General features: G+C 43.6%; 1 protein-coding gene across 4 annotated transcripts in view; it reads right to left on the minus strand.

Moving 5' to 3' along the window:
* LOC121579125 (la-related protein 1-like) overlaps positions 1-21867 on the minus strand; it is a 58854-nt gene extending 36987 nt beyond the window's left edge. Inside the window, exons 1-5 of one of the 4 annotated variants that reach the window (XM_045224217.1) lie at positions 21204-21867; positions 7764-7834; positions 7315-7380; positions 4345-4425; positions 640-790 (exon numbers count right to left, since the gene is read on the minus strand). In XM_045224217.1, coding sequence (XP_045080152.1) covers positions 640-790; positions 4345-4425; positions 7315-7380; positions 7764-7834; positions 21204-21600 — 766 coding nt within the window. In that variant the 5' untranslated portion in view covers positions 21601-21867. The remainder of the gene's footprint in view (positions 1-639; positions 791-4344; positions 4426-7314; positions 7381-7763; positions 7835-21203) is intronic. The other 3 variants (XM_041893438.2, XM_045224216.1, XM_045224218.1) reach the window with 3 other exon arrangements.
* Between the last annotated feature and the right edge of the window lie 1126 nt (positions 21868-22993).

Here is a 22993-nt window from a genome sequence, read left to right on the forward strand (position 1 = left end):
GTCTTTTGAAGACGGGGTGCCCAGGGAGGGGAGGGAGGGAGAAAGGGAGAGCGAGAAGGACAGAGTGAAAAAAAAAAAAAAGTATTGCAGGGCCAGAAAGAGGCACGGGAAGTCTCTCTCTAGTCAGTGAGGAAAACACTCGCTGGCTGGCAGGCCGGTGGAATTTCAACCCTTTATCGCTGCCAAAACACCTGCCTGCATGGCCTCCTACTCAGTGTGGGTGTAGCAGCCACAAGGCTGTCTGTCTAAACATGATTCACTTTCCTCACGTGGGAATGGATATTCCTACGTTGTTTAAGCCTACAGCAGTAAATTAAAACGCAGACAGCTTTTCCAAATACTGTTAAATCAGGTCACGCCATCATCATGTTAATACAATGACTGTAGAGTCTATTTGTTACAGTTTGTGTGTTCAGACAAACATTTGTTCTGTGCCAAAAGCCCTAAGGTTGGACGTCCTGCCACACAAGGTTCTGTTTCTCTGAGCCGCTGTCTGAACTCCACCACTTCCTAACCTCATATTCACCATCTCCAGCGTCTACATATGTGAACACGCACAGTTTCTACACTGTAGTTTAGTTTTTTTTTTCGTTTTTTTTTTTTAAAGATAAGAGGTCAATCCAAGTAAAAGGAACCCACCTTTCTTCTTCTGTCCATTCTTCTGAGAGTCCTCGTCTCCGTTCTTCTCCTCTCCAGAGTCGTCCGACCTGGCCTTCCGGTTCTCCTTGCTCTCTTCATTGGCGTCGCATTTCTCTTTCCACTCCTTCTTCACCACGGGCTTCTTAGGGGCCTGGGGAGCAGGTTAACACAGGGTTTACCACCCGGGTAGTGTGCAACCCAAGTTTACCACCCAGGTAGTGTGCATCCCAAGTTTACCACCCAGGTAGTGTGCATCCCAAGTTTACCACCCGGGTAGTGTGCATCCCAAGTTTACCACCCGGGTAGTGTGCATCCCAAGTTTACCACCCGGGTATAGGAGCGTCACTTAGTGTGCATCCCAAGTTTACCACCCAGGTAGTGTGCATCCCAAGTTTACCACCCGGGTAGTGTGCATCCCAAGTTTACCACCCGGGTATAGGAGCGTCACTTAGTGTGCATCCCAAGTGGCACCCTATACTCGATTTGGGACCTGGCCAAAAGGTGGTGCAGTAAATAGGAAATAAGATGCCATTTGGGACAAACACGAAGGCTGCTGGTCACAGGTCACTCACCTACAGTACACAGAGGAGAGACCACCCAAAACCCCTAATTCCTATTATTTACAGCGTAAAAATAACACTAATATTATGTGAGAATATTTTTTTGTCAACAAATGTTAAATTTTTTAGTCTAGGATATTTTTCAGCAGTGGTAGCAAAGTTAGTTAGTGTGTGTGTGTGGTGTGGCCAATGTAGTAAGTGTGGCCAATGGCGGCGTGTTAAAGGCCCTCCTCCTGTTATAAAGCTAATTTCCTGCAATTCTAGACATTTCCCATGGGGCAAGACAACATTTTATGGTTTTAAAGCTCATTTCCTGCAATTCTAGACATTTTGCCATGCCTTATGCTGTGTTCTTATGCCATCTGAGTGACTCAAACGTTATAACAGAATCAATAGGGGCCGAATGCCATGACATTCTTTATACTTTACATTCTCACTGACTGTCTAGTTTTTATTTTGATGATTATTTAGTTCTCAAAGATGATCTTATTGCTCCAATATATTTTCTACATACTTCATATCTTGGGTTTTAGTCATTTAAGTTCACACTGAAAATGTTTTACCATTTTGAAAATTATTGGCGCCACAATTTAGCAGCAGCGCGCCATCACCGCTAATATAGGGAAAACACCGCGTTAAAATAAAGTTGGTAGCAGCATGTGAAAAACTGTTGCAGCTCAAGTCTACTACAAAACCCATAACGCAATGCTCGCTCTCTGGCCTGGCTGGCTAGCTAGCTAGCTGCACTACATGACCAAAAGTATGTGGACACCTGCTCGTCGAACATCTCATTCCAAAATCATGGGCATTAATATGGAGTTGGTCCCCCCCCTTTGCTGCTATAACAGCCTCCACTGTTCTGGGAAGGCTTTCCACTAGATGTTGGAACATTGCTACGGGGACTTGCTTCCATTCAGCCACAAGCATTAGTGAGGTCGGGCACTGATGTTGGGCGTAAACTAACTTTGCCTGGATAGCAATATTCAAACCTTCTCAGATTTTCACGCAACTTTAAGTCAGGACTGAGACCGGACCGCTCAGGAACACGCAACGCCTCTTGGAAAGCTATTCTGGTGTCTTTGGCATAAAACAATTGTTTAATTGTCCCGCTGTTAGGCTTTTAGAAGACTGAGGCGGATTTTCCTTTGTTTTTTTTGTGTGTTTTTTTAAATACATTTTTAAGATTTCATTTTCAGCCAAATGTGTCGACATTCACACACAAATGTCACATTGTGGTCCGATTGTGTTCAGATCTGGCTGACAGGTGGTGGTCAGGGCCGCATTGGGTTCAGATCTGGCTGACAGGTGGTGGTCAGGGCCGCATTGGGTTCAGATCTGGCTGACAGGTGGTGGTCAGGGCCGCATTGGGTTCAGATCTGGCTGACAGGTGGTGGTCAGGGCCGCATTGGGTTCAGATCTGGCTGACAGGTGGTGGTCAGGGCCGCATTGGGTTCAGATCTGGCTGACAGGTGGTGGTCAGGGCCGCATTGTGTTCAGATCTGGCTGACAGGTGGTGGTCAGGGCCGCATTGTGTGCAGATTTCTCCTCAGACACAAATCAGGCTACCGAAAGTGCATACAGTGGGCGACGTCATCAGCACTCCACCCACAAGTATCCAGAAAAACGTGTGTTTTGGGACCGAGAGGCCATGTTTTCATCATAACGTTGAAGGAAATACGTTCAGAGCGTGTGAGGAACATGTTTTGCTGGCCTCAAATGCTAGCCAGCTAGCTAATATATAGAAGAAAATAAAAAAAATGTTTGACTAGAGTTATGGTAACCTATTTGCAATCCTTTTAGCTTTCCTTGCTAGCTTCCTGGCTATCTACAGAGGTTAGCTGGCTAGTGAGCTACAGCCATCAAGTTGATGTTGTGGAATCATATTTAGCCTGTTCCACCACCGTTTGCAGTATGCACACTGGCATTTTAATATAGTGCGGGGAAAAGGGAATCCACAATATGGACACGGTGGACACATTTAAACGTGTGGACATGATGTGTTCGGAATTCCGTGATCAGAAATTCCATGATCAGAATAAAAAAAACTGTATTAGCTGCCAAGTCTTGACATGGCCAAAGAGTTGCTTAGAGACAGATCCTGTGTGTAATCAACGTTGCTCATTTAGTCATGCAGCGTGTAATTTGAGACTTAGTCAAATCAAATGCAAGTTTAGTTCACTTGATGTTTGAGCTCACTCACTAAGCTAAATAACTTTTCCCCTCGGGCACTTTGCATAGGAAGACGATGCAAAGCATTCAGTTGAAGGGTTAGTTTCGCAAAGACTAGGCTAGTCGTTTTCACACTTTTACTACACGCACGTCAACATTATTTAGGATTTTTTTTTTTACATGTTTTCTTTTTACCGTGTCGCAAAAATTAAGTAATCCACAAAAAACCCAGTCACCTAGTTAGCAAAGACACCCCTAACAATGCACTGGAATAGGGATGTCCATTCAAATGTGTTAAGATAACTCACTCGCTGTACAAACCCATGCAATCACATTCAAACAGAAGAACTGCACACTTTTCTGTATTTGAACAGGAACCAGAATAGCTGTTAACATTACTAAGTATAAATGAGCAAACTACTGGAAAACCAATAGCCTAACATGGGAAGTTAATGGCCATTGAGCACTGAATACCTAATATAATGCTAATTTCCTGTGGCCACTGCACGCACACCTGATACCAATTTCTGAAGAATCTGAAGTAATACCGATTCCTTTTGTGTGATCGGAAGTTAAAATCAACACCACTCATCAAGCTTCCAATGGTTATGTTCACCCCAACCAGCAGGCCACTCCCCAATCATGCTCCTGGACATACACAAACTGCTGGTTGCACAGACCCACATTATGTCTACGCTTGGACTAAACCATTTTCATGCTGGCTCTCCATTGATTGGTAGTCCCGTTCAACCCAGGAGTAGGCTTAAAAAGATCAAGGTCAGTGCAACAGTCTCCCCATTATTATTAATTCCCCAAGCAAGCTTTTGATTGGTTAACGTCACCCCAGGTAGCAGGCCATCCCACTATACTCCTACTGAGTATCCCGTGTTTCAGGTCATTCAGGTTCTATGGAGCCAGGAGGCCGTGGAGGCTCCTGGCCCAGGCAGCTCCAGGTCCATGTGAAGGGTGAACTTACTGGGGATCTCCGTGTGGAGCCCACTTCTCTGATCTGCCTGACGGGCATGGGGCATGACACAATCCCAGTCACAACTTCAATCTGAGTACAGGGGACAGAAGGGAGGGGTTTTTTTTTTAGGACAAGAGGGCGCAATCACAATCACAGGATTGCGTCCTGGATGAAAATATTTTGTTTGTTTGTTGCAATTTCAACAACACACAGACAATGACAGATGATGATGATGATGACGTGTATATGTCTGTGTTCAATGCCATGTAACCGGTGTGTATTGAAAATTGTATGGAATTTGTCATTGTTATGAGATTGCTTAAACTAAAGAGCAAGAATGCTGATTCATTCTATAGAATTGAATTTGCTGACATTGTATGGGCAGAATTCTATAGAAAACGTTCTCATTCTGTGGACAGAATTGTCAGAAGTTTCTAAAGAGGTTTGGTGTCTGGGGAGGGTTGTGGCAGTTGAGGTGTGACACCGAAATTCAGGCCCTCCACCCAACAACACACATTAAAACTACACTCACAAACCTAACCACTGAGAAAACAACATTGAAGTGTGAACCTCAATTCCAATAAATTCTAGAAATTACCTAAAATAATTGAACTATTCTCGCACTTTCAATTAATAAACGGACATTTTATGAGTGAAGCAGTCTTATCAAAATATATACAATGGCCCTTGGGACATAGTAATGACAATACACCTTCACAGGCTTTCTGGGGGAAAACGGCAATCTATTTTAAAGCTTTAAAAAAGGTCTAAAATATCAATATCAAATGATGTTACCTAATTTTTCGAGAAACGGACTGATTTAGCAGCGTTTGAAAAGTTTGGTTGCCGACAACCCCCCAGAATAGCAGCAGAGGTCCGGGGGTTATTGTGGGGATCCCTAAAAGGGCATCCGTCCTATAGGGACCCGTCCAGGCCTGGTTATTCCTGGCCCTGCTCTGACCTACATCTCCTCAGGCCTGCGCTAGCCTGGCAGAACGCACGCAGCAGCCACTCCTCACCTCGCCCCCCGCCTGTCTAAAAAAGGGGTTTACTCTGCCAGTGACAAACTATCGCCCCGATCCCAGCTGTCAGAAATAGCCTGCGGAGTTATGCTACTTTAAGAGGCCACAAATGAGTTGCATCCTCCGTCCGTGGTACCCGCCGCCTGGGAAAATGGAAGACGGAATGTATGGATGCCTCAGGTGACTGGACTGCACTGCTACATGCAGAGCTGGTGAGTCCTCTACCCGTCTCAGATGTATATTTAAGCCTGCAGTCCTGAGCCTTGGAGTTCATGTTTGCCCTCTCAAGTTGATCTCTCGGGCGGGGGTCCGAAACCTCTCGGGAGGGGCTCCTAAACCTCTCGGGGGGTGGGGGTGGGGGTATTTTTCTAACTGCAGGACCATAGTCAAGTGTGCTCTCAAATATACTATTTTCCTCACACTATGTAGGGAATAAGGTGCCATTTGGGACACAAAATAATTATGCTGTGTGCAAGTAGTCCTACCGTGTGTTGCTAACTAAGGACGAAGCAGAACGACCTAAGATCTCAGAGAGACAAAAGAGCCAGTCGAGTCACTTTGTCTGAGCGCGCTCTACAATTACCCCCCCACCCCCACCCCCACACCACTAAACACCCACAGCAGCGTCATAAACAGGGGGGAATAAAGAGCCAACTTTATTTACGTCTCCTCATCATCATCACTATTCTCCTGTGCTGTTCCTCAGTGTCCCCGCCCGCCCGGCCTGCACACTGTTGTTTTCCCACCAATGAGGCGTTAGACCAAGTCTCCTGTTCTAAGAGGTATTATTAATTGATAAGTCAAGGTGACTGGTTGAGACTGGTTGAGACTGGTTGAGGCTGACTGCAGAGGTCCTGTTCCTTGTGAATAAACAAAAAAACCTGACCCTAGGCAACAGTAACAAGGGTCTGGTTTCAATGACAGACTCTTTTGGCAACTTCCCAACAGACAACGAAGCAGACATGCCAGAACGTTGCGATTCGAAACCCAAGCTTGCAGGCAAAACCTTTGCAGTGGTTTAAGTTAAGGTAGTTGACGCGAACTAGCCACCTGTGAAATGCACTCTATAAAACATTACCTCCTGGGCCTCCCGAGTGGCGCAGCGGTCTAAGGCTTGAGGCGTCACTACAGACCCGGGCTCGATCCCGGGTTCGATCCCGGGCTATGTCGCAGACATCGGGAGACCCATGGGGCGGCGCACAGCGTCGTCCGGGTTAGGGGAGGGTTTGGCCGGCCGGGATGTCCCTTGTCCCATCGCGCTCTAGAGACTCCTGTGGCTGGCCATGCGCATGCACGCTGACACGGTCGCCAGGTGTACAGTGTTTCCTCCGACACATTGGTGTGGCTGGCTTTCGGGGTTAAGCGAGCAGTGTGTCAAGAAGCAGTGTTACTTGGTAGGGTCGTGTTTCGGAGGACGCATGGCTCTCGACCTCCGTACGGGATTTGCAGCGATTGGACAAGACTGTAGCTACCAATTGGATATCACGAAATTCGGAGAAAAAAAATAATAAAAAATAAGCACAAAAAAAAGTAAATAAAAAAGAAACTCCTTGATCTCCATCTTGCTAGCTACTATTTAGTATTGTATTCAAGCGGATAGTGACGTAGTGACGTAGGTAGTGACGTAGTTCCTCTATGCCTAAAGAGTCCATCGTTGAAACCAGACCCTAGTGACTGTTGCCTAGTCACTGTTGCCTAGTGACGTAGTCCCTCTATGCCAAGCTGAACTTCTGTTATGTACAGACGTTTTAAGACGGAACATTTAAAAAAAATTGGGGAGGAAACCTGATGTCTAGAGAGGCTATGTGTTCGCTACTACTGAAAACAGCACTGTGCCCTACTCAACTGGCCACTGGTGGGTGGGTGTGTGGGTATGTGTGTGTGTGTGTGGGTATGTGTGTGTGTGTGTGTGTGGGTATGTGTGTGTCAGCAGTTCTATCTCCGGGCGCTGACTTACCTGCGTTTCTTTAGTTGCGATCTCCCCTGGGGTTGGCCAGTTCATAGCGTCGCCAAAATCTCCAACCTAAAAAAGACCGTCCAGGGATATTTAACACTCTTTAGAGAGAGTCTTGAGTCCCAAATGGCACCCTATTCCCTGACCAGGGCACTATATGGGAAATAGGGTGCCATTTGGAAGGCCAACATGTATTTATGCTGACCATATTAAAGCTCCACTACATCAACAGGGTGTGGCCCAGAATAGGGCCTCTTTTACAACAAAGATAAGAATCCAAACTGTGTGAATGAAGCACTTTAGAGGGATTCTATCATTTACATACCAGGAAGCATGGACTGTTCGTCAGCATAGCCTCGGGTGTACACACAAACACATATGCTCAGTCACACACACACACACACACACACACACACAGGCTATGGATTGGCCAGCAGCAGGTGGATGTTTACCTTTCCTCCTCTCCGAGGCCGGGGGTTTGGGGCCTTCACCACCTTGGCTGGGCCTGTTGTGGGCGGCGGCTCTGTAGAAACAAAGATGGTGGACATCACAACACAGTCTGCCTTCTACAGCCATCCAAAAAAAAAAAAAAAAAAAAAAAAACTGGCAACAGGGGAAATGAGTTTTTACATTTACAGTTAAGTCATTTAGCAGACGCACTTATCCAGAGCGACTTACAAATTGAGTTCTACTTAATGTCTTGGTTGCTGCATTCCAAATAGTACCTCATTCCCTTCGTAGAGTCCTACGGGCCCTGGTCAGCAGTAGTGCACTGTATAGGGAATAGGGGGCCATTTGGGACGCAAACCCGAGTCGTCTTTAGGATTTAACGAGTCCTGGAATGAACTAACAACTACACAGTCATGGAGCCACGTAAATCACGTGTATCCCTTCAACCCCACTAGCAGAAACAAAACTGGGAATATGTTCTGGGTCGGTGAGGAGGCTGTCCGATGCTCACGGCGTTGGCAGAAGGAACGCCGTCCGGGTCACAGCGAGTACATCAACACAGGCTGTATCCCAAATGGCACCTTATTCCCTATATAGTGCACCACTTTTCTCTTCATTTGAAATACTAATTCCGTGCACAAATGCAACATTAACTCGTACGTACATCTCATAGAGACCATTATTGAGAACGTCAGATTTTTTCATTTTAGGAGGTTATAACAGCACATTATGAACCTTCGCAGTCCTCCAAAGTTCTCCATAGGGCTCTGGTTAAATGTAGCGTACTATATAGGGAATAGGGTGCCATTTGGGAAGCATTCACAGTCAACTGCTGATATGGTCCTAAGCAATGGCATGGGACTGTCTGAAGTATGTGCTCTCTGATACAGCTGAAATTCGGAGCCACTAAAAAGAGAGCACTGTGTTAAGTCGATTTTTTGGACTGGTGGAGAACATACTGCACCTGACCTGAGTTCACATTCATCTTATTATGTAGCCCATACTGTACTCTACCAAAGCCTGTGTCCATTGTGAACCCGAGGGCCATGAAAGTAGTCAACAACTGACCACCATAAGGAAGCTAAGAAGGCAGCATTGAGCCGGTGAGGTTGGGTATGTCTGCTCAGTTGCTGGGCTGTTGACACGCCGTGCAAATCTGTGTAAATCTCCTTATTGGCAATCATGGCCTCGGACAAAGCCAGACACACAGTGAGAAGTAAAAAAACAAATATATATATATATATATACACACACACACACAAACTCAGCCAAAGCCACTTACAAAATAAATGGTGAGCGGCCAACAGCAGTGTGTGTGTGTGGTGGGATGTTGGGCCTGTCTCCGCTAAGAGTTATACATCTCCAACTGGAGCAGGACATGGCCGCTTTGTGTTCACTTCTTCACCAGCTTGTATGTATGTATGCATGCATGCATGCATGCATGCATTCGGAAAGTATTCAGACCCTTTGACTTTTTTCACATTTTGTTAAGTTACAGCCTTGTTCTAAAATGGAATAAGTTGTTTTTTCCTCATCAATCTACACATCATACCTCATAATGACAAAGCAAAAACAGTTTATAGAAAGTGTATTTTTTTTTTGTGTGGAAATATCACATTTACATAAGTATTCAGACCCTTTACTCAGTACTTTGTTGAAGCACCTTTGGCAGCGATTACAGCCTCAAGTCTTCTTGGGTATGATACTACAAGCTTGGCACACCTGTATGTGGGGAGTTTCTCCCATTCTTCTCTGCAGATCCTCTCAAGTTATGTCAGGTTGGATGGGGAGCGTCGCTGCACAGCTATTTTCAAGTCTCTCCAGAGATGTTCGACGGGGTTCAAGTCCGGGCTCTGGCTGGGCCACTCAAGGACATTCAGAGACTTATCCCGAAGCCACAACTGTGTTGTCTTGGCTGTGTGCTTAGGGTCGTTGTCCTGATGGAAGGTGAACCATCGCCCCAGTCTGAGGTCCTGAGCACTCTGGAGCAGGTTTTCATCAAGGATCTCTCTGTACTTCGCTCCGTTAATCTTTCCCTCGATCCTGACTAGTCTCCCAGTCCTTGCCGCTGAAAAACATCCCCCACAGCATTCCAAAAGTCTTCCATTTAAGAATGATGGAGGCCACTGTGTTCTTGGGGACCTTCAACGCTGCAGACATTTTTTGGTACCCTTCCCCAGACCTGTGCCTCGAGACAATCCTGTCTCGGAGCTCTACGGACATTTCCTTCGACCTCATGGCTTGGTTTTTGCTCTGACATGCACTGTCAACTGTGAGACATTATATAGACAGGTGTGTGCCTTTCCAAATAATGTCCAATCAATTGAATTTACCACAGGAGGACTCAAATCAAGTGGTAGAAACAGCTCAAGGATGATCAACGGAAACAGGATGTACCTGAGCTCAATTTCGAGTCTCATAGCAAAGGGTCTGAATACTTATGTAAATAAGGTATGTTTTTTTATTTTTAATAAATTTGCTACAATTTCTGAAAACCTGTTTTCGCTTTGTCATTATGGGGAATTTGTGTGTAGATTGAGGGGGGAAAATAATTGTATCCAATTTAGAATGAGGTTGTAACTTAAAATGTGGAAAAAGTGAAGGGGTCTGAATACTTTCCGAATGCACTGTATGTATGTAGAAATGAAAAGGCAAATCCTTATGTACGACATTGTTTCGAATGGCAACATTTTGATTCCCTAAATGAAACCCAGGACATTGTAATCAAGGACAAAAAAAATGGGCAGAGATTAGCTTTTCTAATGTGTTTCTCAACGTGCAGAGCGTTGTGCCAGTAACCGAAAGGTCGCTGGTTCTAATCCCCGAGCCGACTATGTGAAAAATCTGTCGATGTGCCCTTGAGCAAGGCACTTAACCCTAATTGCTCCTGTAAGTCGCACTGGATAAGAGCGTCTGCTAAATGACAAATAAATAAATAAATAAAAATGTAATAAGGGGAACTGGTCAAGAGTCATTGCAGCACTAACACTAGTTACATTTACTGTTACAGTTAGAGTCATTTTACACATCTAGACAAGTGCTCATTATGCAAATGTTTTTATGTTTTCAATAGACATTGGAGACAAAATAATTGTATTATGTTGTCAACAATCTAAGCCAACAGTCTGTTTTGCCCCATACTTGTTGCTAAACAACCAACCCTTCTACAGGATTCATCATATTAATCTTACCCCTGTCTAACAAGATTTCAGTAGATTTTCACCTACAAGTCTGAATAAAAGAATGTGTGGTTACCAAATAAAAAAAGGCAGAGCCAACTGGGCCAATCCAGAGCGAAGGGGCACGAGGGCTGGGTGGAACTGAACTAATCGGAATAAAAAAGGGGAGCCCAGAACTGGGAATGCAGGTTTTAGCATGACCCTCTCCAATGACCTTCTGACCTTTTTGATAGGGGGTCGAATTACCCGAGTGTTCCACAGTCAAAGGTAATGGCTGTCAAAGAAGTTTAACGCTTCTGACATTATGAATCGGGCAAACAGTTGCGCGCCCCCGGTAATCCCTCCCAGTTATTCCCCCCTAACATATTGGGATTTGGGGGATGGTGTAGGCCTATGTTGATTGACATGTGCCTACAACGTGGTTTTCGCAACTATTTAATAGATTGGGTGTTGACGTGCCAAAAGCTACGTCCACGGCTGATGACACCAATTTATTTTGCTTTTATTTTATTTATTACCCAAGCTACAGCCTCCCCTCCGCAACAAGGCAGTCTCATTTTTATAAAAGGTGCATGTACTCTGCTCTAAAAAAAAAAAAAGATTAAACATTAACTTGAAAGATAAAATGTCCCCAACTGTCAAAATCCTACCAAAAAAAAAATGTTATCAGCAAAGCTGATTGTGAACTCAGGGTGTTTTCAGTAAGACCTTCAAAAAAAAAATAAAAAAAAATAAAAAAAATTCATGCTGAAAGATAAGTTAACATGCTGCGTTTCGTGCTTAAGTGGTGGCAGGTAGCTTAGTGGTTAAGAGCGTTGTGCCAGTAACCGAAAGGTCGCTGGTTCTAATACCCGAGCCGACTAGGTGAAAAATCTGTCGATGTGCCCTTAAGCAAGGCACTTAACCCTAATTGCTCCTGTAAGTCGCTCTGGATAAGAGCGTCTGCTAAATGACGTAAATGTAATAAATGTAAGCAGTGTTACTCAAACCCATTGTCATAATGATTAAAAGAACTGGGCCAAAGTGTCTTGCTCTCTGAAAAAGCTAACAAGCCAATGGAACAAACCCAAACTCGCAACACACAGCCTAAGGTTTGGACGCAGGACATTAAGATGATCCGGGGACTGCAGTAATGCAGTTTTCCCCAAACGGTCAGAGGGATTGAAAAGCTTGACTTTGTACATTGCCCTCTCTTCAAACGGTTCACTAAACATGGACCAAACTCAGGGATGGGTGTTCAGTGGTAAACGATGTATCCATGTGGGTATTAGGCCGTCCACACTGTGCTCCATGCAAATCAGATTATATTTCAAAAGGGCAGCTGTGAGAAGGATGGCCTATATCAGGGGTAGCCTAGCGGTTAAGAGCGTTGGGCCAGTAACCAGAAAGGTCGCTGGTTCGAATCCCAAAGCCGACTAGGTGAAAAATCATAAATCTAATTGCTCCTGTAAGTCGCACTGGATAAGAGCGTCTGCTAATCAGTGGTTCAGGGTCAGCAACAGGCACGCAAATGTATATATTTTTTTGGTCTGTATTTTATAACTCTACCTACCCACATGTACACTACGAGTCAAAGGTTTGGACACACCTACTCATTCAAGGGTTTTTCCTTATTTTTACCAAGAAGGAGAGTGATTGAGTGCTGCATCAGATGACCTGACCTCCACCCAATTGAGATGGTTTGGGATGAGTCAGACGGCAGAGTGAAGGAAAAGCAGCCAACAAGTGCTCAGCATATGTGGGAACTCCTTCAAGACCGTTGGAAAAGCATTCCAGGTGAAGCTGGTTGAGGGAATGCCAAGAGTGTGCAAAGCTGTCATCAAGGCAAAGGGTGGCTATTTGAAGAATCTCAAATATAAAATATATTTTGATTTGTTTAACACTTTATAGGTTACTACATGATTCCATATGTGTTATTTCATGGTTTTGATGTCTTCACTATTATTCTACAATGTAGAAAATAGTAAAAATAAAGAAAAACCCTTGAATGAGTAGGTGTCCAAACTTTTGACTGATACTGTACATATTACCTCAACTAACCGGTACCCCCGCACATTGACTCTGTACCGGTAACCCCTGTATTTATCCTCCCTACTGTTATTTTATTTTACTGCTGCTCTTTAATAATTTTTTATTCTTTACTTATCTTTTCGTTTTTTTCCCTTAAGACTTGTTTGTTGGTTAACGGCTTATAAGTAAGCATTTCACTGTAAGTAGAGAAGGAAAGAGAGGGTAGGGAAGGAATCTAGTTGATGATCGTTGCTGTAGCCTGTAGTGCTGAATACCAGCGATAAGGCACAACCAACCGTGCCTTATCAGAAAGAAATGTAATTACCTGGGATATGATAAATAGAGCCTCCGTTCATATTCCAATACAATTTCAGTATAGCTGACGGAAAGTATTACAATGTAAAAACAAAGGTGAAAGGAAAATGTCTCTAGATCTGATTTATCAGCCGTTGTCTTTTTTCAAAAGTAAAGAAGTTGAAACAAATCACACTTTTAGTTTTAAAAATATATATATATATGACCGTGTGGTGTGTGGGGTTAGGACTTCAATGGAAGTGCAGCAGTGTGCTCAACCGTATGACACCACGGAGAAGTGTTCTGTTACACCACCCCAAAGTCTGTGTGTTCAGCCCAGCAGCAAGCCGCTCTGGTTCAGCCTCCACCTGTGAGGGATCGTCAACCACGTGGGCTGCAGCCCCTGTGACAGCTCCTGGGGAAACGCAGCACTACGCCCAGTCACCCTCTCTCTCAATCACCCTCTCACAATCATCTCCCTCCCTCCCTCCCTCCCTCCCTCCCTCCCTGCAGTCAAGATCAGAGCAAGTCTCTGCAGTCGTGCACAGACAGCCAGAGGCAATGATTAGCATTAGCCAGCTGTCATGGCCACCACCCCCCCCCACCAGCCTCCCTCTATCCACCTCACGTCACTCCCTCTTCCCCATCCTACTCGCACATAATCATAGCCCCCTCCATCCCCTCCAAACCTCGTCAGGTGGAGACCACAGCCTCATTCTCAGGGGAGTTACAGTGCACTGAGTCTCTGAAAACAGCCCCCCCCCCAAAAAAAAATATAAATAACGATATGGGGGCTATTAATAAGCACTGTGCCACGTAAGCACCAAGGTCTCCAATAAATACCGTACCGGGGGGGGGGGGCAATATTCATCCAACCCTGTTAGTGAGCAGAGAGCCACCAGACAGAGACAGAATGGAACAGGGCCACTGCCACCCCATATGCTTAGCTAGCCAACCATGTAACTACTGAAGGACACGTAGTACGTTTGTACTGTGCTCAGCTGTGTTGCTAGCCACGGTGAGAAGCATAACTAACCAGCTAGCTATGCATTTGGAATTGCATTAACATCTCAGTTGCCACAAACAAGACAAGCAAAGCAAGCAACCTATAAATGGGATGTCTGTCTGAGAGCTTAAATTAGAGCATGTGAGAAGTGCTTTATTAAATCTTCAAGCAGCAGACATGAAAAGATACCAAATGAATCTTGTTTATTCTTTAGAAGCATTAGTTATTCGGACAGAAGCTGAACTAGAACTGGGCCGGATTAGATCCAAGGAGCACAGCGGCAGAGCTTCTGCAACACAGGATGACTGAGGCCAGCGGCAGAGATGCAGCAACACAGGATGACTGAGGCCAGCGGCAGAGATGCAGCAACACAGGATGACTGAGGCCAGCGGCAGAGATGCTGCAACACAGGATGACTGAGGCCAGCGGCAGAGCTGCTGCAACACAGGATGACTGAGACCAGTGAGAACCAAATATGGAGGAAAAGACAGGTTGCATGTTGCCAGCAGCCACACAGCTTCTCCCTCCCTCCCTTCCCCAGACATCTCTTGAAGACTCTTGCTAGCGTCACATGATCAGAAGGGTGACATCACCACCCGCTGAGTAACAGGCTCAGACACTAGAGTGCTGGCTGAGCTGCAGAGAGGAGGTCGCTGTCTCTCTGCCTGAGGCCACCCACCCACACCCTTAAAACAGTGAGCTTTCACTGGGATGTGTCCATAATCGCTGTGCCCAGACAGATGCAGCTCTTTATAGATAAAAAAGGCCAGAGCTGAGAGACAAACCTGTGTAGACGGCTTGATCTATCGAAACAGCCGAGAGAAAGGAAGGGAGGACTTCACTACCCATAGTTTAGCCTTTTTTTCTGGTAGACTGGTACCTCAGTGAACCCAAAAGGGGCTTTCTCAACCAAAAACTCAGAGCTGAATATATAGTGCAAAATGTCTGGTCAAATGGCAACCGGGGGGGGGGAACCTGACATCAAAAAAGACAGTCTATTCCACCACAAACTAGGGCTAGGCGATATGGCAAAAATATCATATCACAATATTCTTCAAATTTTTTGACGGTATTTTATGTTTTTAAATAATAAAAGTTCTAAATTTGCTTTATGAGTTGTGCATGACCCTAGAGTGGCAACACAAATTCTAAGTGATTTCAATGGGTCTTTCTCCATTCTGATTGAACAGTATAAAAACAAACAAACTTAAACCGCATAATTTTCACAATTGTCATACATTTCTGCATTTCCTGCAACTCATTTGAGACATTTCCACGTAGGGCTGCACGATATGGGCCCCCCAAAAAAAAAAAAAAAAAAATGGAGGCTTTATTTTTAACCAAATATTGCAATTGCAATTTGCCTTGCGATTTAGATCAAAACACATTGGTGAACTGTTGGAATCATGAAAACAGAATTATTCTTCTAATTCTATATTTAGAATATTAGTGGGCACTTTATTTGTCTATTCACCTACTTTTTGGAACGTAATAGTTTTTAAAATTAAAATAAAATATAAGTGGGCACTTCGAATACACTTCGAATACAGTGTTTGACATTACAACTTAGGAAAAAGCCAGGGAGGAGTTATTGTGACAGGGTAGGAACCAAAGTGTTGGTCAGTGTTTCCCAGGGGGACCCTATAATCTTTGGCTACACTAAATGTTTTCCCTTTACTTAATGTAGCTTCATGTAGCTAACATATTCACAATTCGCCTATTCCTCTCTGATTTAGAAGATACTGTTGCACAAACATCATGCTGATCTAGGTCAACACCATCACTGGTATCAGGGTGTATAGCTAGCCACGTTTGCTCTGACTCTGTACATTTATTAGCTAGCCACGTTTGCTCTGACTCTGTACATTTATTAGCTAGCCACGTTTGCGCTGACTCTGTACATTTATTAGCTAGCCACGTTTGCTCTGACTCTGTACATTTATTAGCTAGCCACGTTTGCTCTGACTCTGTACATTTATTAGCTAGCCACGTTTGCTCTGACTCTGTACATTTATTAGCTAGCCACGTTTGCGCTGACTCTGTACATTTATTAGCTAGCCACGTTTGCGCTGACTCTGTACATTTATTAGCTAGCCACGTTTGCGCTGACTCTGTACATTTATTAGCTAGCCACGTTTGCGCTGACTCTGTACATTTATTAGCTAACTAGCTAGCCAGCTAACTAGTGATTACCATCTAACATGATTTATTTTAGCCACAACTTATTAAGAAAAAGACAAACTGTTTGCAGACATTAAGATACCCAATGGTGTAATTATAGAACGCTTGTGGGTTTATATTAAGAATCAAAGTGGAAAGCAGCATTGTCATCAACATCTTGTTGCATCTGCTGCATTCACGTGCAGACTTATAACGAACACTTAATCACAAAATTAAGACAAAAGAGCACCACAGTTGTAACTTGATTGCAGCCTAGCGTCACTCACTACAGCGAGAGAACTTCATTTACACCAACTAGTAAGCAGACAGTAAAGGCGTCCGCATGCGTCCCAGCCGAAACAGTTCGGGAAGAGTTTGTGCATATATGACGTTTTTATTTGTTTTGGACTACGGTAAGGTTTTTTTGGGTTGTTCGGGCATAAAAAATTATTGAGGCAAGCCGAAGTCTACGCCCCTTCGTCGGTGATTGGTCAACAGTAGGGATTATTCAGTAAAGTCTGTCATTCAACGAGAGACGACTCTTTTTCATGCAAATTTTTTCCATTTAGAAATACTGCACTAAACAGCTTAGTTAGATGTAAAATTGCACGACTTAGATCTCCTGAGCAAAACATCAAAATTAATGTCAGATCTCAAGTTAGATTAAATATGACTATTTTGAGGAAGTGTACACTGGCTACGGCATCTCAAAATGGACAAACAGTACTAGTTCAGCTTTTTTCAAGCGAAAGTCTTAAGGGAGTATGCGAGCACTAAGGCTGACCCCAATTATTCGACTGGTCGATTGTTTGGTCAATAGGATTTTTACGACCACAATTTTTTAGTCGAGCAGTAGTAAATATATATATTTTTTTATGGCACACGACACCCGTCTTATTAGCGTCCATCTCAGTGAACTAATGCATTGCGGAGGCCACGGAGACGGCACAGTCCAAGAAGAAGGGGAGTGTGGCTAAAATGCACAATGCACGTCTCTCTCCAGAATGCACTCTCTCCCGCCAATTTGTTCACGCTCATTGTTTCATAACTTCACTGTGTGAATTGTTTGCGTTTGATTGTTAGTGTCTATCAATTCCCTGTTACATATCACCAGTAGTACATTGACCATTAATTCCCATAATTTCCTAATCTACAATGTTGGTTTGGTTACGGTAATGTCTGTTAACGCATTCAATATATTATTATTCCAGTCTTTTACCGTTCTCATTGTCGGAGTGGGACACGTTGTTTGCAGAGCGCACAACCTACGCTACACTTGTGAGAAACAAGTTTTGGTTTATTTCATTCTATTTACGAGTTGTCAATTTAGTCATTGTCTTTTGTTCGGAGCGCGTCTGTCAATGCAGAGTAAGGACTAGCACCTGATTAAGCATAGAAGTAGGCCTATAGGCTACCTGGCCTTCGCGCAAATGTAGGCATATAAATGTGCCCATTTTGGGGTCTGATAGTATTTCTGATTGGCTTAATGCACCACCACTAATGAGCTGTGGAGCTTCTCAAAGTAATACTTTCTTCACCTCAAAACAGCAAGCAGTGGTCTAAGGCCCTGCATTGCAGTGCTAGCTGTGCCACTAGAGATCCTGGTTCGAATCCAGGCTCTGTCGTAGCCGGCCGCGACCGGGAGACCCATGTGACGGCGCACAATTGGCCCAGCGTCGTCCAGGGTAGGGGAGGGAATGGCCGGCAGGGATGTAGCTCAGTTGGTAGAGCATGGCGTTTGCAACGCCAGGGTTGTGGGTTCGATTCCCACGGGGGGCCAGTATGAAAAATATATATATAAAAAATATTATGCATGAACTCACTAACTGTATGTCGCTCTGGATAAGAGCGTCTGCTAAATGACGTAAATGTAAGTCTGTTTTTACATCCATTGAGAATGACAATTCCTCTATGTATTTGAAAAATCTTTCCAGCTCTCTCCCTTTTGATAACCACTCAGTGTTAATGGGAAAATGACATGCTCTGATCCAATGGGAACGTCATATAATAGGCCTACCTGATTACTTCTTATCCTTTGTACACTGGCGCAGTAAACTCTGAGGGCCCAGAATATTTTATACAATGTTGCAAGGAGCTTCAGGCTGGACCCAAGTTATTAGTTGATTCAATGTTTCAAGTTCGTTGCAGACAGGCCATGCTTAGCCAGTGTTATAGGACATTTGTTTTTAAAATCAGGATATGTTCTACCTGCAGGTTGCAATGTTTTTATTTGTTGGCTTTATAGGCTATTTTTACATAGTTGGCAATAAAAGTAACTTTTTAGATTTGTATCATTTTTCATTTAGATTTGGATAGACTTTTGATTAACCACATGACAATTATTTTGAGATATACGAAGACGTTATTATAAATGAAACTGTTCCATGAAAACGTGTATAGAAAAACCATTACTGGCACGCAGATCTCTGTAGAAATGGTAAGATAACAAACTTTCTCATATGGAATGCCAGTTGGACTCCTCGTGTACACCATTACCGGCAACAAACAGAGAGTAAGGGTAGAGGAGGATGGTCAGGACAGGGTAAGCTTTTCTTCTTCTGGTTATCTTGATCTCTGGTTCCCTCAAGTAATTTGCATCTTATTTCATCAAACAGTGAGCTTAAAGCATCAGACAAGCTCAATGCATATATAGTTGATTTTATTAAAAACACAGACATGTGTAGGGACCTGTAAAGATGTAGACATATGGCCTATTGCGCAACTTGTACCATACTTCATGTACAGATCATCACTGTACATCCATATTTGAGTCCTAACCAGCTTTTCTCGAGGTAGACAATGATTAGTGAATATCACTGGCGTTTCAGGCAAATGAGATGCCATGAAATAGATTTTAGGCAAACATGACAATATTTGTACATGCCAACTAGATTAAATTTTTACACCGAATGACAGCTTTAGTGATTAAAAGAAAACTGTGTTGAATCAATTCCCATCAGATTTCACATTCATGCATAACATTTCGCCATGTATCAAAACAACATGTGGCAGACTTGATGATGCTAGCAACACTAGCTAGTAGCTAACTGGCTCACTGTGCGTGGGGGAGGGGGAGAGCGTCCGAATAGTGAGGCCTAGTTGCATTGTTTACGCCTGTTTTGTCCTTCCCGCAAAAGCCAAGCAAACAATGGGCCCTAAATAATATGACAACGGCCCCACTCTGCTGTGATATGCTGTTCGAATGTACCAACAATTAGTTATCGCCGTTATAATCGACGATATCGAAAAATCACATGGCTGAGAGACCACGTTGTCTTGACACAACCACTGTGGAATTCTGGGATACACACATTTTGCAACCGGTCTCCTCCCAATCTCTGTGTCAAACGCATGTGGTGACACAGCTAACACTAAACTAGCGAACTATCTATTAAAACGACGTTCTTTCTACCTAGTATTCTTTACCAGGCGGATCCGACTATTCGTCTCTGGCGACATGGCCACAAGCAACCGAATTGGGTTGTCCACGTTTATATCTAGCTAAGTGGCTAGCATAGCAAAGGGCTAACTAGTTTAGTGGCTAGCACCAAGCTAGCATGTGATCATGCGACGGATGTAGCCATGACGAATCATTACAATTTAAGAGCCAGCTATCTGCCCGTAATGACAGGCTAATCTGAACACATAACTTGGTATGTTCTACGACAGACACCAATTAAAATAGTTAGAAATGCGTAGTAAAACACGGACAGCTACAATAATACAATTATTGTTCCTTGGCATTTAGTGGAAGGGAACACGTGGAGATGACACGTGACGTTCCAATAAACGTTGCTATTTGTTTTAACGACTTAAGTGTTGGATAAAACTGAGCAAATATTTTCCAGGGCTGCTTTTATACATTTTAGCAACGTGTCAAATGATCTGCCATAAGTGTAGTGTTTATAAATAACGTGATTTGGATTCCGGTATATGCCTGCTTTACCAAGCTAGTTCGAGCATGAGGATTAGCTAGTTAGGCCCAGTTGCTATTGTTAGCCATCAGCACTCACTTTCAGCGTGTAGGGCTAATATTTCTCAACTGAAAACAGGGAGCTTCAAATATAAATTGGCAGTATGTCCGTGTAAACAGTGCTCCACAAAGCTGGACCAAAACAGTGCCTGGTAAAATGACTAAGCTATACCTGGCGTTTAATAGTAACGTTAAAACGTAAAACGCGTGCCACCCGTGACAATGGTAGTAATGTGCCTTTGCTGCTTCAGTTTAGAGTTCGTCTATACAGCCATGCTAACTAGTTAAATTAGTTAGCAAGTCACTTAATCGGCAGCTAGCACAAAATACATAAACGTGCAAAGAAAAATTACACTAATTCGCCCAGGCGATGTGTCTAGTAAGTGTAACGACACATGAAACCTCGCTGGGTTCAACTTGTACCCGACTGAGGCCTGACACTGGCAAAAAAAAAAAAAAACTTAGCTAGCCAACGTTTGTTATTGCATTTGCACAAATGTACAAAATAGGCGTTCTTCTGAAAGAGGTGACAGAGTACGATGTTTGGAACGTCAACTCCAATTAGATCGTGGAAGAAGCTTACAATCGACTATTCCAGAAATAGTTTGGGGCCTTGTTCTATATATAACTAGTTAGAGCAGTCTACTACATGCGAGCAAGAGAGGGCGAGCAAGTTTGCAATGCAGCGTTATCCTGCGAGGAACTCCCTACTATCATATCTGACAGCAACATATCATGTGTGGCCTGTAAGTGGCTCAGGTGAATGCATCATAAACCCAGTAGTCACCACGAAAATGGTTGTTATGGGAGGAATACAAACCATGATGTGCTTGTCCATTGACGTTGACCACGGTCACCGCGTTCATTTTCTTAGTCCATGGGTTCACCTTGGGCGGGGGTGCTTCAGCAAACTCATTTTTGCTACATTTCACACAATCTTCCGTTTGTCCAGTCGTTTGCTTCTCTTGATCCAGGATGTCTTTCTCTTGATTGTTACTCTCTTCTTTAGCCTGTTTGGAGTTTTGCTCCTTCATTGCGACCCCCCCCTGTTCCGAGTTGTCTGCTTTCATATTGCTGCCGTCGTCGGCAACACCCGTCTGTTTGGCCCCCTTTTCCAGACAGTCCTCTCCGTGTTGTATCATCTTGCTCGCATGCCCATGCTCCTCTTCTTTGATAAGAGGATTATTGGGTAGGAGAGTCTCCACCTGAGTGGCCATTTCCCCTTTTCCTCACGATATCCCCCAAATTCGCCTTTCAACTCAAGAAATAAAATGTGAAGTATTCCTCGAGTAAACTCGTTTCTATCGTTACTCCACTCCACCCCTAGACCAAATAGCCTTCAGTCTAAGACGCAGAGTGGTTTGTGTTGAATTAAAACATATAAAAAAGCGTCCGAGAGACTTTAAAATTACAAGATAATCTCCACCACTAAGCAGCAATATGGATGATCACCACCACCACGCGATAGAAGGGTGCGCGCACGTACGCTCTAGGGGAGTGTCCACGCAAAGACGTGCGCGCAACAGGTTGTTATCAATAACGCCATATTTCGTTACATAAAAAAAATAAAAAAAATCCATTTCCAGCTGTGGGGCAAACCGCTCCAATGGATTACAGTGAAAAAACACCGCTGGAGTATATCTCTTATCTCTCAATATTAGCCACAATTTAATTCGATTTGAGTGATATAACATAAAAGTGTACTATACGTGACAAGTATCGTTTTTAGGTAAATGTTTTATCCATATATTTTTTAAATCCATTGTGGGCTCTGCCTGTCGAGCAGCAGAAGGGCGCATTTGCCCATCTAGCAAGCTAGCTAGAAAGAATGTTTGAAAGTTTAGTCTAGTTTAGTTTCAAGTTTTAATGTCACATGCACAAGTATAGTGAAGAAAGGCATTCACTGTACTTGTGCATGTGACATTCAAACGTGAAACTCAGATAGCTAACATTATCCCCTTATCAACATTGTTTTAAGACCGTTGAATCACCATTTCTCCTGCACGATACAAACATGATAATGGTCTCGTTCCTCGGCCGGGGCGTTGATGATGCATAGATACGTTGGTTGGAGAAAAAAGTACATAGCTAATTTACCACAATGGTCAGGCAACTTTACACAGTTCCTAGCTAACTTGCAAACATTATTTATAGCTAGCTTGCTAAATGGGCAAATGCGCCCTTCTGCTGCTTGACAGGCAGAGCCCACAATGGATTAAAAAAAATATATATATATATATATTTATTTATGGATAAAACATTTACCTAAAAACGATACTTGTCACGTATAGTACACTTTTATTTTATATCACTCAAATCAAATTAAATTGTGGCTAATATTGAGAGATAGAGGTATACTCCAGTGGTGTTTTGCACTGTAATCCTCTGCCCAGGCGTTGCTGATGCATGCCAGATCTTTCAACTTTTGGATAGGTGTTTTAAAGACATCCTCCAACTCTTTTTTTAACTTTTACTGTTGAAAAGCGATATCCCAAGTATAAATACAGTAAAGCACACACACTAAAGGGTAAACAAATTTGTTTTGAGGAAAAAAATGTTTTTTCTAGACACCTGCAAACTTCAAGGAGTAGAAGAAGAAAAAAGGAGTAG

This window comes from Coregonus clupeaformis, chromosome 13, assembly GCF_020615455.1.
Source record: "Coregonus clupeaformis isolate EN_2021a chromosome 13, ASM2061545v1, whole genome shotgun sequence".
Lineage (NCBI taxonomy): Eukaryota > Metazoa > Chordata > Actinopteri > Salmoniformes > Salmonidae > Coregonus > Coregonus clupeaformis.